The sequence below is a fragment of the Salvelinus sp. IW2-2015 genome, linkage group LG15 (assembly GCF_002910315.2).
Source record: "Salvelinus sp. IW2-2015 linkage group LG15, ASM291031v2, whole genome shotgun sequence".
Lineage (NCBI taxonomy): Eukaryota > Metazoa > Chordata > Actinopteri > Salmoniformes > Salmonidae > Salvelinus > Salvelinus sp. IW2-2015.
This window is the reverse complement of record NC_036855.1, coordinates 33,174,578-33,188,006: the sequence shown is the minus strand read 5'-3', so window position 1 is coordinate 33,188,006 and position 13,429 is coordinate 33,174,578. Positions and strand designations below refer to the sequence as shown.

At 40.6% G+C, this 13,429-nt stretch overlaps 1 protein-coding gene across 4 annotated transcripts; it reads right to left on the bottom strand.

Annotated features, from left to right (window-relative positions):
* Positions 1 to 689: 689 nt before the first annotated feature.
* Positions 690 to 12,883, bottom strand: LOC111974936 (TNF receptor-associated factor 2). Of its 4 annotated transcripts, XM_024003025.2 has the most exons (10): positions 12,635 to 12,882; positions 12,111 to 12,189; positions 10,163 to 10,261; positions 9,181 to 9,342; positions 8,989 to 9,063; positions 7,588 to 7,662; positions 6,922 to 7,428; positions 5,021 to 5,198; positions 4,679 to 4,827; positions 690 to 4,194 (listed from the first exon to the last, which is right to left on the bottom strand). In XM_024003025.2, exons 1-10 carry the CDS (start codon positions 12,820 to 12,822, stop codon positions 3,976 to 3,978), a joined length of 1,731 nt encoding a protein of 576 aa, XP_023858793.1. In that variant the 5' UTR covers positions 12,823 to 12,882; the 3' UTR covers positions 690 to 3,975. The 4 variants fall into 4 exon arrangements, with proteins under 4 accessions (XP_023858793.1, XP_023858792.1, XP_023858794.1 ...); XM_024003024.2 differs by having other exon boundaries at positions 4,102 to 4,827; positions 12,635 to 12,883; XM_024003026.2 differs by having other exon boundaries at positions 4,102 to 4,827; positions 6,922 to 7,341; positions 12,635 to 12,883.
* Between the last annotated feature and the right edge of the window lie 546 nt (positions 12,884 to 13,429).

The window sequence follows — 13,429 nt, the reverse complement described above, 5'->3', positions numbered from 1 at the left end:
AAAAGAAAGAGGCTTTGACAGAACCTCTACTATCCAACAGAGATCAGACACTCTCAGAGACATAGTTTTGTCAGGAAGATGAGGAGACACACCACACAGACCTAAACCACAGGGTCTCTGAGGTAAGACTGAGCTCTGGGAAAAACATCAGCACAGAGGGTGTCCTCTCTACAGCACCATTCTACATGTCCTTTCTGTCATACCTTACGGACTATGTGTGAGTGTGACATGAGAGAAGAGGGGGGCAGGAGGGTAGAGCAGAGAGTGTCATGTAAGGGGCAAACAGATCATATAAAAGGAAAACTTTCTAGTACCCCTGTATTTTCATCCATTAAATTAGCCAGGATGTTTATTATAAGATCCATGTTCTTTCATTTGGCAATGCCATTTTATATGATTAGAATCAGATTTGTTTATCAATTTCCAATCCCATTTCTTTCCGTTTTCTTCTCAATAAAACTTGTCAGGTCTCTGATGTAACACAATTGTTATTTTCCTTACAATACATTACTTTTTCAACCGCTAGTATAGTGTGCCCCCATGTGGTGAAATGAGTTCTGGAAACCAACTGACTTATCACATTTTAAAACATGTGTATAGGACTAATTATCTTTGATTTGACCTTCAGTCAGTAGTTTGTAAATATCAAGAAAAGAAAAACAAGGAGAAAAGACAATAACAAAAAGTAGTCCAGGTAGAGAAACATGTTTTTATATATGACTAAAGAATAACAGCATCTAACGAACAACGTCTTGCAATGTAACCATAGAGGGTATTTCCTATGACGATACAGTACGTTTGATGTTTCCCCTTAACAGGCAAGGACTCATGCAAAACCTTGCTAAAGCAACAAATTGATCAAGATGAAACAAGCAACAGAGCATTCAACACATTTGGATGGACAGAAAAAAAAGGAGTGGTGAGTATTGTCCCCGTAGAAATAGAATACAAGGTTTGCCATTTGGAGTGTACCCAATGATTTTACCAGTGAACATGCCATGGTCTGAGGTTCCTGCAGGCCTGTTCTAGTGATTCTATTTCTAAGGTAATTACCTCATAGATCATGTGCAGATCAGTATGATCATCAGATGGCACTGCTGAAAGTCTATGGAGGGGGAGAGAACTGAAAACGTTATTAACCACAGCCTTAAGACGATCAAATTAATGTTACAACACAAAGTTACTTTTGCAAGACATACAAAAATAGATACCATATCAATTAGCAATAGTTGGCACATAAATGCAAAGATATGGATGTAATATGCTACAGCGTAGACTAGAATGAGAATAATTGTATATATTCTAGCAGCATGTATATGTTATAATTAACACAACTGTACATGCTAAATGCAGTCTGCATAATGGGAGATGACAACCATGTCTACTGGCTAGATAAAATAAATAGTATATTATTTATGCATGTACAAACAATACCACAGACAATTTCTCAGACTGATTACTGAAGGCGTGTAAACTGCAATTGAACATGTCTTTACCCTCAAAATGTTGAGGAAATCAAGAAACGTTCCCACTGATATTTATATTCTTGATTTGCCTACATCAATTCAAATGAGCCCAGACATGCTTTTAAACCATCTCAACATACAGTATAATATGTTATCAATAAATAAAATCTCTCATATATATATATATATATATATATTCTATAGATAAACTCCCCTCCGTATTTATTTGGACAGTGAAGCAAAAATTTGCAAATGTTGCCCTATACCCCAGCATTTTGGATTTGAGATCAAATGTCTCACGAGGCGACACTATAGAATGTCACTTTTTGGAGGGGTATTTTTATACATATCTGTTTTACTGTTTAGAAATGAAAGCACTTTATGTATCTAGTCCCCCTATGAATTCATAAGTATTTGGACAAATCCACATATAGTGTATTAAAGTAGTCAAAAGTTTTATATTTGGTCCCATATTCCTAGCACGAAAGGACTACATCAAGCTTGTGACTCTACAATCTTGTTGGATGCATTTACAGTTTGTTTTTGTTGTGTTTCGGATTATGTTTTTCCCAATAGGAACTGAATGGAGACTAGATACATAAAGTTCTTTCATTTCTAATTGGTAAAACAGATATGGATGAATATACCCTCAAATGAAAAGGTGACATTCTGTACTGTCGTCTCATAGGAAACATTTGATCTCAAATCCAAAATGCTGGCGTATAGGGTGAGATTTACAAATGTTTTCTTCAATGTCCAGATAAATACGGAGGAGAGTATATGTAACTATATTTCACTCTCTGCATACATCAATAGCAAAACCTGTAATTTAACAGCATTTGCCGATTTGCATATGTGACGTAAATTAGCAATAGAACACTCAATCATATATTAAGAACAATTACAAATAAAATGTTGTTCTTTAAAGTAAACCAATACTTAATATTATGTGTATATTTATTGAAACACCTCATGCACAGAGAGGTTTCAATATGTGTTGAGACTGGCTTGAAAACGTCCTGGGTTAATTTTCATTTAGATGTAAAGCCAATTGTTAGTTATCTAAGACTCCCCTATTCAACTGAAGGATCCCAGATATAATGACATGAATTCATCAGTGTGCAATATTTAGGCCTGTGTGGTGTAGTAAAATCAAACAACTATTTCACCGGACATATGAACATACCAAAATACACCACAGTAAAGGGTTTTTATAAGGATATAGAACTGCTCTTTTTCACACAACTGAAGCTTTTTTGGGTCCATCTATTTCACAGGAGAGCACATCAACAGTTCAACGGCTCATTGATCAGAATGAACTTATGACGGATGCAGGCACTTCTTATCGTAAAAGCTAGGTCACAGATTTTATCTGGAATCAATGAACAGCTCAAAGCTGTGAAGAAAACACTAATACAAATAAACATTTACCCTTGAATGTCATTAGATTTCTAAGACCCTGTTTAGTGATTTGTAAACAATCCTTGATCTCTTCCCAATAAAAGTCCTTCCCACGTCAAGCTATAACACCAGGCCGATGACAACTTCTCGGTCGCTGCGATTCAGGTTTAGTGAACTACCCTGTTGCAAACTACAGTGTATCTTCCACAGATCCAACATGCAAACTAATATAGCAACTCAGCTCAAAAAGAGGAAAGAAAATGTGCGCAGACAACATCGATTCAAAATCCAAATACTGCACCTGGAATTCATGGAATTCAAGAAATTGCCACCACTACAAACACAGGACTTGAGATTAGAGGCACACAACGCTTGACACAAATGTCAGATGACTTCAAATGCCTACTCTTAAATGCACTGCAAAGTATGTGCCAAGCTGACCACTTAAAAGGTAAGATAATGGGCATCAATTGTAGTTGTTGGAACTCCACGTCTGTCTATTCAAAAGTTGCTCGAAATGAGTGGTTTACCAAATATCTAGCATCAAATGCAGTTACACAAGCACCTAACGCTAACAGAATGACATGACCATTGCGCTGTTTCTGTTTTCATCCTACAAAGCTAAAGTGCCAGAGGTCCATGGTACAAGCGTTAGCAGTAGCATAGTTGTATCAATACAATAACAGCAAACGGCTGTCCCACTAACTGAAGGGAAATCTCAAACAACACTTTCTATTTTCAATTTAACAAGAACTACATCGCAAAATGTGATTGTGATATTGGTTGCTTGGTAACAATGGCGTCAAGCTAAATTATGGCTAGCACAACACTGTGCTGTGAATGGTGGACTCTTCAACCAGCCAAGAAACCACATACTAACCGAAGATCTCGGACATGTTTCAAATGGCACCCGATTCCCCATGTAGTGTACTACTTTGGACAAGGGCCCATAATGCTCTGGTCAAAAGTAGTGCACGACATAGGGAATAGGGTGCCATTTGAGACATAAAACAGCACAGCAAGGCCCCTGGATGGCATGGCAAACCCCTACAAGTGGATTACATAAGTAACCAAGGGAGAGAGCTTGGGCAGTGGGCACACTTTGTTCCTAGAGGCCAGTGAGGTCAACAATAGCCTTGATGAATATAGTATCATCTCGTATGTAGGAGTTTTTGGTGTCCAGTTTGGGAAGAGGGCAGAAGAGTGGGCAGCCGCTGGCGATGTTCATGTCACTGACGGGCCTCTGGAAGGAGGAGGAGGAGATGTCGGGACGGAAGGCATCGATGATGTGCTCTCGGTTATTCTGATCCAGCAGCATCAGGGTCACCTGAACACAAGAGGATTGGCAGATCGCAACATCTAGGCTAGGCCTACTGTACATCGAGCCTCAATGACAACATTCATGCTTTTGTGATGAACAATTGTTTATTTTGTTTTTACAAATATACACAAGTAGCAAGGAACTGATTAAAATGTACAAAATAAACATTTATCTACCTACATTTACCATGCAAGACAAATACCAAGAATAGACATAGCAGAAGGGCAGATAGCTACTAGTGATGTTACTGCCCTTGAAATACATAATGACCTTTGTCATTCCAGTCATTATGATACAGGTACAGTAGATACAACACTGACATTAACATGCTGCTTCTCACAGTATCACACACACCAAACAAAAAAGGTACAAGCAGCAACGCATTCAAGAGATCATGAGTGAAATATTGTTCAAAAGGGTAATGAGTGTTTAACGTACAGTATATATTGCAGGTAGGATATATAACATATGTTATAGGAGTGAGTTTTACCTTCTGGTTGAAGGGCCACTTGAGGAGGGCGTCACTGTGTCCCCTCATCACCACGAAGAACAGAGACAAGTGACTGGCCCGTCCAGTCCCGTCCCCATTCAGATAAATCCGTAGGCACATCTTGTAGCCATATTTGCTGGTGAAAAATGCTACAAAATGAATAAACATGATTAGGAAGTAAGCCTTGTCAGAACCAGACCATTTTTCAAACATGAATGAACAATTATAAAATAGAGTAATACAGAATGCATGATTGCACATTAGGCACAATGTACCATAGAGTGGTTTACTTTGATGTTTGAATTATAAAAGTGGTAGATAAAATTTTTAAAATAACATTACCTGGGGAGAACATAGCTGGGGCTCTGCCAGCAACAGCGTCCTGTCTTTTCTTTGTGAAATCTGAGATTTTCCAGACAAAGATACCATCAAACGTAGCTGCAGACATTTCCCGAATATTCCCCTCCATCTCCACAATGGACAGGTCTCTCAGGCCCACAGTTCTCTCCAGCTGACGCACCTGCAGCAACAAAAGACAGGAATTAACCAGGTTTCCATCCACCTTTTTATGCGAGTAAAGTACATGGCGGATGAAACATTTCACGACAGTAAAATTAGGCGAGAAATGACAGTGGGAACGTTTTTATGAGCAAATATTTATATAAAAAACATTTTGAAGTAAACTTGGAAACACGCGATGACGTGTTGCGTGGTCTTCCCACTACGAAGGCTACAGATAAAATAAGTTATGATGAACTTCCCAGGGTGTCAAAGTGCAAGGTGATGAGCTTGATGCTCCTTTCAATAAATATCAAGGGTTTTCTTCTGGTGACATGATTATCGATGCTTGGCTGCAGTTTGTCAAATAAAAAGAATCTTGCTCTTTTGCCCATAATAATCTCATTATGTAGGCTATACCCGCACTGTATATGTGAAAAATGCGCTGGAAACACATTTAACTTGTATTTTTTTCTTCGGTACATGGCAATTTAACCACAAAAGTTATTTTTATGTAAACTACGTTATCACGCACAGCCTTTTATCAGCAACAAGTCAATTTGATAGAAACCCTTCTCTGGTGCAGATTTTAGAATATTTGCATAGAAATATGTTGGCAATTGGATGAAAACCTAGCTATGGTCTTAAAAAACATATTCTGGGGCCTCCCGAGTGGTGCAGCGGTCTAAGGCGTCACTACAGACCCGGGTTCGATCCCGGTCTGTATCACAACCGGCCGTGATCAGGAGTCTCATACGGCGGCGCACAAATTGGCCCAGCGGTGTCCGGGTCAGGGGAGGGTTTGGCCGGGGAGCCTTTACTTGGCACATCGCGCTCTAGTGACTCCTTGTGGCGGGCCGGGCTCCTGCAGGCTGAACAGTGTTTCCTTCGACACATTGGTGCAGCTGGCTTCAGGGTTAAGTGGGCGGGTGTTAAGAAGTGCGGTTTGGCGGGTTATGTTTCGGAGGACGCATGACTCGACCTTCGCCTCCCAACCCCATTGGGGAGTTGCAGAGATGAGACAAGATCGAAATTGGGGAGAAAATCATATCATTATAATAATAATATTAGAAACAATTCTGTACCTGTTTTGAAGGCTCATGCCCTCAGCCCTAACCTTAGGCCTTACCCCTTCCTTGACACTCACCTCAGCTGTCCAAACTCTGCTCATTAGCACCCCTTGACTACTCAAGCAGTAGGTTTTGCCCTCTAGTCTTCCTTACTAATGTATAAATGTTAATGTTAAGATAATTTTAGTTTGATAATAGTAATAATAATAATAATGTTGCTGCCATATTCCTTAGTACAATTTCCAATATCCACAATTTGTTAGTAAGATGCATTTCAGTTTGTTTTCCTTTTAATAGGTGTTTGTATCTCCCTCTTGTATTTCCCTAGTAAACCACAACAATGCCTTATCCTGCAACCCTTCCCCCACGTGCTCCTGTGTCTGTATGTGCAATAAAAACACAGTATTTGGATCCCTGCTCTGTCACCTCATTTAATCTGCATTCTGATAGCTGCGCCATGGTGGCATTCTGAACCAGCCATTACAAACCTCCTTATATGGGGTGGCAGGTAGCCTAGTGGTTAGAGCGTTGGACTAGTAACAGACCAAAGACGACACCTTAGACATGTGTGCCAATGGCTGCGGCATTAGCACTAGACCAGCCAGGCCACAAGAGAGGCAAGTTGACTGGTGTCGATAGAAGCAGAGTGGGGACTGGGGATGTCTTCCTCCTTACCTTGTTATTGAGGATCTCCACCTTGTCCTGGTCCAGGCGATGCTGGCGGTTGTAGGCCTCGATGGTGGTGGAGGAGCGCTCCATCTCTCGGTTGAGGACGCAGACAATGTTCTCGAAGGTGCCCACTTTCAGCTCCAGTTCCTGGCACCGCCGGCTCAGCTCTGCCACCTTGGTCTTCTCACTGTGGAGCTGCAGCTCCAGGGCAGCGCCCACCGCACTGGGCAGGGGGGTGAAGGAGGTGGCCAGGGCAGGGAGGGCCAGGGTAGGGAGGGTAGGGGCACAGGCTCCCTGCACGGGGGCTCCCTCACCCAGAGTCAGCTGTCCCAGCTTCAGCTCCAGCTCTCTCAAGGCCCGGTGCAGCTCGTGGATCTTGTGACCTGCGAGCTCCAGGCTCTGGGGCTGCAAGCTCTCCAGGCTCACCTTGATGCCCATGATGAAATGCAAGAGTAGATTTAAGTGTTCGTAGGAACATGCACGCTCATGGTCATGGGTCTTCTCCTTCTCCACCTTGGGCAAAGTTGTTGCATACAAACACACACACATACACAGTAGGGTTAAGGCCAACACATTCACAAAAACTGGTAATCTTAAGAAATCCACTCCAATTTCACCCAGTAAACTTACAGGTGGCATCCATATAGTAATGATAAAATAACGTCCACTTACAGACATATCACAGCCAACGACGTGAAATCTGCAAGGTGCTCTAAATTTACTGCAGAACTTGATGTGGTCCACATACTGCAGGGAGAGAACAAACTTATATCAAGCAACATCCAAGCACTTTTACTGCAAAAATATTCAGTACCTTTCATAAGTATTCAGACCCCTTGACTTTTTCCACATTTTGATACGTTACAGCCTTATTCTAAAATGGCTTCATTTAGTTTATTTCCTCATCAATCTACACATAATACCCCATAATGACAAAGCAAAAACAGGTTTTTGGAAATGTTAGCAAATTTTGAAAAAAAAATATATATATAACATTTACACAAGTATTTATACCCTTCACTCAGTACTTTGTTGAAGCACCTTTGGTCGCGATTACAGCCTGGAATCTTTTTGGGTATGACTCTACAAGCTTGGTACACCTGTATTTGGAGACTTTCTCCCATTCTTCTCTGCAGATCCTCTCAAGCTCTGTTAGGTTCAATCTTGGATTCAGACTAGAGAATCTTGTTTCTCATGGTCTGAGAGTCTTTAGGTGCCTTCTGGCTAACTCCAAGCGGGCTGTCATGTGCCTTTTACTGAGAAGTGGCGTCCGTCTGGCAACTCTACCATAAAAGCCTGATTGGTGGAACGCTGCAGAGATGGTTGCCCTTGTGGAAGGTTCTCCCATCTCCACAGAGGAACTCTGCAGCTCTGTCAGAGTGACCATCGGGTTCTTGGTCACCTCCCTGACCAAGGCCCTTCTCCCCCTATTGCTCAGTTTGGCCAGGCGGCCAGCTATAGGAAGAGTCTTGGTGGTTCCAAACTTCTTCCATTTAAGAATGATGGAGGCCACTGTGTTCTTGGGGACCTTCAACGCTGCAGACATTTTTTGGTACCGTTCCCCAGATCTGTGCCTCGACACAATCCTGTCTCGGAGCTCTACGGACAATTCCTTCGATTTCATGGCTTGGTTTTGGCTTTTGCTCTGACATGCACTGTCAACTGTGGGACCTTATATAGACGTGTGTGTCTTTCCAAATCATGTCCAATTAATTGAATTTATCACAGGTGGACTCCAATCAATTTGTAGAAACATCTCAAGGATGATCAATGAAAACAGGATGCACCGGAGCTCAATTTCAGGTCTCACTGCAAAGGGTCTGAATACTTATTATAAGCTATTTCAATTTATTTTATACATTTGCAAAAATTTCTAAAAACCTGTTTTTTCTTTGTCATTATGGTGTATTGTGTGTAGATTGACGAGGAAAATTGTTTATTTAATCCTTTTTAGTATATGGCTGTAACGTAACAAAATTTGGAAAAAGTCAAGGGGTCTGAAAACTTTCCGATTGCACTGTAACAACATTTTTAATTGGTTAATCAATCAGTAAACAATGTGTCCATCCTTGCCTTTTCTCTGGGAATCTTTTTCTTTGCGCAGCCTTCACAAATCATAGGGTACTTTGGACAGATCTCATCGTGAGCCTAGAAAACAAAACTGTTCATGTATTTTCATATAGGCTACACCCAATAACAAAACAGTACATGTTCTACATCTGATTTCGATAATGAAACAAAACACAGACAAGTATGGTGATTTACCTTGATGTTCTTGAAATGGAAAGGTTCTTTGCAGTATTTGCAGTTTAAAGTCCTCTCAGGACATTCTCGTTCGTTGTGGCGCTCCAGCTCATTGGTTCTCATGAGTTCTTTACAGGAGGGACAGAGAATGATCATGAAGTCACACTTTCCCTCGTGGTTCACCTGGAAAACACACGACAACAACACTTCAAAACAAATGAATATACTGTAGATTTAGTAATCTATTAAGAACATTCATGTAGTAGACTTAGCATTTTTTTCTATGCTTGTTCATCTGTAATTGAAACAGGATTTTTTTAAATTATCAGTGCTATTTGAGAGTTGCAAAAAATACAATGACAATAGCAGGGTGTTATCCAATCGGCAACAGATTTATGTAAATATTCAACAACAAAAAAAACGATACTTTTCCCACCCGTAGTGTGTTTCCATCAAACATAGATGTTCCAAAGGTCTGCACATGTGGCTTGTAGGCTGTGTGTGGAAGGCAGGAGATGCTAAATGTGCTTATGTTTATTAACGGTCAATTACCGTGAGACCGGCAGTCATTTGCTTGACAATCACCGGCTGACAAAATGTCATAACCGCCACAGCCCAAGGGAGAACCACACATCATATCATCGCGTGACTCCAAGTTTACTTTGATTTGATGGTTTTATATCAATATTTGCACATAAAGGCGTTTCCACCACCACTTCTCACATCATTTGCTTTACCGATACAAAAAGATCCCACCATGTCGAAAGAACAAATTATCTGTCGGCATTTAGAAAATTGTACCAAAACTTCCTGTTTCCATCACAACTGTCATGATTTTTTTGGTATGACATCACTCACAACTATGGATGGAAAAGTGTTTATTGATTGCATCAAATTTGACGTTAAATTAAAAGTGGAGCAGCATATTTAAAACCTACAACTATGAACAAGTTTTTAAACATGTACATTATTTGGTTTAAAGAAATACAAAACAATCCCATACCTCATATTCTTTGATATTGCCCGTCCAAGTGCATCCTTCATTTGGACAAACAGCTGCCAATGCTTCGACTTCTCTCCGCGCTGCATTGTCAGGAAAAGCCTTGAGGGAAAGGGAAGGTTAGACTATTGTATTATTAAAGCACAAAGATTCAACACATACCTGTTTTCTGAGTAAATGAGAACACCAAACCAGTATGCATAGCCCAATTTAGTCTTATAAACTTCTGAGATATTTGCCAACTTGAGCTTATTGTTGTTTGGCAACACTTTCCCCATGTCCGAGCCTATATCCGCAGTGGGTTCTGATTCGAAAGTCGTTCTTTGGGTCGCTGAGTAGTGCCCAAGAAAGAATTAAACCCAATTGTTAGATGCTACCACCCCCCATTCCAAATAAAAACCAAACATGGATTCCATGGACGAGTTCGTTTAACAAGGCCCGGTGCCCCGGGTGAAGAGCCTATGAGCGGAGTTGAGCAATCCTACTCATCATTCATGGAGCATGTCCTTTCCAACAGCGCCGCTAAAAACCCCTCTGCACTCACAGGAAAAAAAACGTAGCTCCAAATTCGATCCATTCATTAAAATTACAATTTAACCAACACCCATCTATTTTTGTGACTACCTGGACATACCAATTGGTTTTGAAGTATTAAAACCAAACCATATGGACTTGAATGAAAAGTATTTGAATAAACAAGAAAATATGAATGTAAGAAGCGCACATAATTTCAAATAGGCTACATGTCATATTAAACAGCATATAAAACCACTAAATAGGTCAGGAGCCAGACAGGGAGCCTAAGAAGGAACGAAAATGAATTATTTAGGCTATATTATTTAGATTATTTTCTATTCGGCGCAAATAAACTTTGATTTGATTTGTTCCTTTCTTTTAGCATGTGCACATAGTTGGTACACCATCATGCTTTTGGGATACGTGTCTTTTCACATTGCAAAATAATTATTTAGTTGTGGACACTACATCACTGTACGCCCTCTCTTGCTCTTGGTCCTCATCTTTGTAAGTCACCTTGATTTAGCACCTGTGTGTTTTATCAGTTTCTTTATGAAAATATTTAGCGAACTCCATGACAGTAGATAAAGCAAGGGGCTATAACAGCACACAAGTAGACTACAAATGCATGCTGGGCCGGGCATGCCCTGAGCTCGTGAAGGGAGTGCTGTTGGAGCAAAATTAGAGCGGGTGAGAAGGCCGACACTCCAGCCTTCACACTCCGCTCACATACTCTGTCCGGGTAGGCGGAGTTCGCACATTTTAGACGGATCCATTGGTTCTTACGTGAAATCTCCACTCACCAGGGGCACCGGGCCATACAAAACGATCTTGCCAAATGTTGTGCCCCAATTTTGAGCAGACACCTGTCGTTTCACACCGGTTTGTCCTAGCTAATCAGCCTCGCAAGACAAGTAGAATGGAGCGTGTATGTGCAAACATTGACATTCATGTTCAGTTTTGATTAGGAGGGGAAGGATGGTAGCATCTAACCATTGGATTTAATTATTCTTGGGCAATGCTCAGCGATGTAAACAACGAGTTCCTAATCTGAACCGTCTACGGATATAGGCTCGGCTGTGGGAAAAGTGTTGCCAAACAAGCAAAGCACGTGTCAGTAAATAACTCGCAATTTAGGTCAGTGGAGGCTGCTGAGGGGAGGATGGCTCTTAATAATGGCCTCCACTGAGGTAGGTGTATGTTATACTGCTAGACGGAGATCCAATCTGTCTAGTACCACTGGGTTACAGTATGTAATTAAGTGTCTAGTCAGTAGGAATAATACTGTTTAACAGACTGCAAAATCAATGCACAACTATAGCCTCTGTTACAAAAAATCTACTTAGTCACTGGTAATCATTGACATTATATTAGCTACTGTCAGCTATGTACAGTAGTCTGTGCAAATATCTGAATCAACTACACAAGTACTTACACCGCCTTCTTTAAGAATAGATGTGGGGTCCTCAAACAAGTCCTCTTTGATGCAAGCACTGCATTTATGTGGTCCAGAACTTGAAAGACATAAAATATGTAACATAGCCATTTCTCTAGTCTTCTACATACAGATAAACAGTTAATTTAGCTAGCTAACTGTTACCTAATCTCAACTAACACCCAGTTGCAAGAGCTAACGTTATAACTAACCAATCACTGATGATTGCCTACGGACTGTTAACATTAACAATCCTCGTCCCCTGGGTAGTTAGCTTGCACTTGCAGAACCATTGATGTGTTTGAACAAGGTCATTGTGGGGATACAACAGGGTGACAGTACCTAGATCAATACTTGACCATAGATTAACTGAGTTTATAAACACCTGGCAAGCCTCGCAACGTGTTGACATACACTGACAGTTAGCTTGTTCATGAATGCTATGGGCAAGTGTAACTAGCTAAAGAGCTAGCTAATGTTAGCGTTTGTAGAGCAACATCACCCAGTCTGAGCACGACACTCACCTAACAATTTTGTTGAAACAGAATGAACAAAAACGATGGCCACATTGGGCTTGTAGAGGCCTTCTCAAAATTTTCAAACAAGAATTACACATGTGTTTTTCTTCGAGGTTGTTCGCCAAAATTTTCTTAGGAAACCCTGGTTTGTTGCCTTCCAGTGAAGATGGTGGTGATGGCTCTTGTGCAGCCATTTCTCCCCGAACATGCAAGAGAATGACGCTGCCGCTGGGGGCGCTTTCAGGAGAGCAATGTGGCTGGAACAGCTGATTGACTAAACTCAAGCCGAACTTCCAACGTTTTTGCTACATTGATGTGTTCTACATTTAGATATAATCACTGCTATGGACATGAATGGCTTGTCATAGTTAGATAAAAATGTGTGAAACATCTATTTGTTTTTACTGCAGTTGCTACATACATTGTTTGACTTAAATTAATATGTAGCCATTGATTCTTATAGAATATTTAACTTACCTACACTGAACAAAAATAAAGGCAATATGCAGCAATTAACAATTTTACTGATTTTAATCATTATTCGGCAATCATCATTAATTAAGAAAAAGACACCCCTGTCGAACAGATAAAAATGTTGTTGATCTTTAGGACATTTATCCTATAGCTGCCATTTCCATTACACATGTTGCAATGCTTCTTTTTTTCGACGTTGCTTTTGTGTAACAAACGTGGGAACCTGCCAATAGACCTGGTATAAGTCAAAACACCTCAAAACAAGACAAGGTATTAAGAACAAGATACAACTAGCTGAAACAAGCCACCTACCATTCCCACTGTCAG